The sequence below is a fragment of the Penaeus japonicus genome, unplaced genomic scaffold (genome assembly GCF_977035675.1).
Source record: "Penaeus japonicus unplaced genomic scaffold, GWHDUDI00000001_assembly GWHDUDI00000021, whole genome shotgun sequence".
NCBI classification, from domain to species: Eukaryota; Metazoa; Arthropoda; class Malacostraca; order Decapoda; family Penaeidae; genus Penaeus; species Penaeus japonicus.
Window position 1 is genome coordinate 27,399,024 of NW_028234423.1, and position 2,500 is coordinate 27,401,523.

Genomic DNA, 2,500 nt, shown 5'->3' on the forward strand with positions numbered 1-2,500 from the left:
AAAATAATAGTTTCCAAATACAATGACCAGATGAAAAGAATGTTATTTCATAAATGGATAACTCGCGTGATTCTTAAAGAACAAGAACATAATAGCATAATGGAAATGAGTAGAATCGTCAAATACATTGATAAATAAGATACTTAGAATCAGTAAAAACAGTACGCGAAACTATGAAAAGATAAAAATGAATTATAATCATGACCAATGATAAATAAACAAGCAAGAAAACAAGACCGTGATTGAAAAAAATATGAAAAAAATCAAATACAGATATTTCAGCCCACATCATCCGAGTTGAAAAGTAATAACAAGCACACATCGTCAAAAGCAGCAATCAAGCAGCAGTCAAGATGACATGCTATCAAAGGCAATAGCAAAACCACATCGAGTACATAAGTACAAAAAAGGATAAATACATGCGACTGAAAGCAATATCAAAATCAGCCAAGCACAAACACTACAGCAAAAGCACAAGAAGAAGAGCACATCGTTCAAGCACAAAAGGAGAAGACAAAGAACAGTAATAATAAACGAGATCAAAGGCAACAGCAAGCATAAAAGCAACGACAAGAAGCGGAGACAATAAAAGATACTAACTAACACAAAAGCAACAAAATTTACATACAAAATAATAATGATATCAAGCACAACAGCAAAGACAAGAAGAGAAACCATAAGCAATTACAGCAAGCAACAAGAAACAAAACAAAAACAATAAGCAACAAGAAATAGACAAAAAAGAAACAATAGCAAGCACGAAAAGCAACGCCAAAAAAGAGAAACCAAAAACAAAAACAAACTCAAAAAGCAACAACAAGAAACAGAAACAAGAATCATATGCCAATAACAAGAGCACCACCACCTTCACCCTCCAAGCACAAGAGGAGACGAGCTGAGACTAACCCTTATCGGCGTGGCGGGAATGGCGGAGGCGTTGACGCTGGCCGAACCACCTTCTTCGGCGACGGCTCTCCACCTCGCTCGCCTCTGCTCCCTCCGTCGGGCTCTCCGGAGGTCGTCCTCGTGGTCGTGCGAGCGATGCTGCCGCTTGAGACGACGCCGACGACCTCCTTCCGCTTCGAGGGCGAGGCTGGCTATCAGCACCAGGACGAGGAACAGAGGTAGTCCTCGGGGGAGCAACATGGCTGCGGTCGGCAAGGTCTTAAGACGTGGATGTGAAGGGTTATTTTCTTATTGAATTGCGTCTTTTTTTTCTTTCTTTTTCTTTTAAATATCCTTCAATTCTTCTCTGTTCTTGTGATCTTCTTTCTCTTTCTATTTTTCCCTCTCTGGTTTTCTCTTATTTTTTTTTTTTCTTAATTCTAATTTTCCTCTTCTCTTTCTCTTTGTATTTGTCTTTTTATTTCTCTCTTTTTATTTATGTTTATTTCTCTCTCTTTCTCTCTGCCTGGCGCTTGTCTCGGTCTGACCTTAGACTCGACCTTCACACGATAATTATCCACGAATCGAAATATTTACTCGACCCTCTCGTTGTCTATGGTTTTATCTCCGTCAGGCAATGTCAATGTTTCCAGGACATGATTTTACCTCCGGCTCCCAACGAGGCCTCTCATGTCACCGAGAGCTTATATAAGTCTCCATTAAAAAGGACAAACTGAGATTAATCATTCGAAAATCTTATTAAAAAAATAGGAATCCACCAAGCCGGAACACTAAACAAAACAAGATGAAAATAAGAACGCTGATCGCCTTGACCCAACTTCGGAACAGCTCAAGCAAGGTCAAGCGAAAGACGGAAACGGGGAGAGACCCAGTGACGAGACAGGAACTGAAACTGAGCGCACTCCCTCCTCTTCCGTGGCTGGCGCGAGACTGACTCGAGCGGGAGAACTTACGACACCAGACGCCAGCTAAGGGGAGAGGGAGGGGGGGGGGGATTGAGGGATGTTGAAGGAAGGATGGAGGAGGGGGGGTCAGGGGTAGGGGTTGAGGAGAGGGGAGGGGGTAGTAGGGGCAATGAGGGGGTTGGGGTTTGGAGGAAAGGAGGAGGAGGGGGTCTACGGTAGGGGGGAGGGGAGAGGGGAGGGGGAAGTGAGGGGAAGGGAAGAGGATGTTGGTAAGAGAAAAGATGGAGGAGGGGGTCTGGGTTACGGGGAGGGAAGAGGGGGTAAAGGGCAAGAAATGAGTTGAAGGATGGAGGAGGGGGATCTGGGGTAGGGGTATGGGAGAGGGGAGGGAAAAAGTTACAATAAGAATGAATGAGGGGGCAAACTAGAGGTTAGGGATTAGAGTAAGGAGGGATGAAGAAGGGGGGTTAGGGTACTGATAAAGAGGGGAAAGGAGGGAGGGGGAAAAGGGAGAAAGGGTTAGGTAAGGGGTTAGGGATGGGGATAGTAGAGGGAGAGGGCGGCGTAGTGGATGGGGGGGAGGGCATGCGGAAGGGATGGGGCATAGGGGGGGACATGCGGAAGGGATGGGGCATGGGGGGGGAGTACGCCACGTCGCGTCGATGAGTCATTCTCTTCCTATCCTTTTC

At 45.2% G+C, this 2,500-nt stretch overlaps 1 protein-coding gene across 1 annotated transcript in view; it reads right to left on the minus strand.

The window, feature by feature from the left end:
- LOC122253493 (uncharacterized) overlaps positions 1–1,838 on the minus strand; it is a 46,698-nt gene extending 44,860 nt beyond the window's left edge. The window contains exon 1 of the mRNA XM_086549124.1: positions 907–1,838. Coding sequence (XP_086405250.1) covers positions 907–1,146 — 240 coding nt within the window. The 5' untranslated portion in view covers positions 1,147–1,838. The remainder of the gene's footprint in view (positions 1–906) is intronic.
- Between the last annotated feature and the right edge of the window lie 662 nt (positions 1,839–2,500).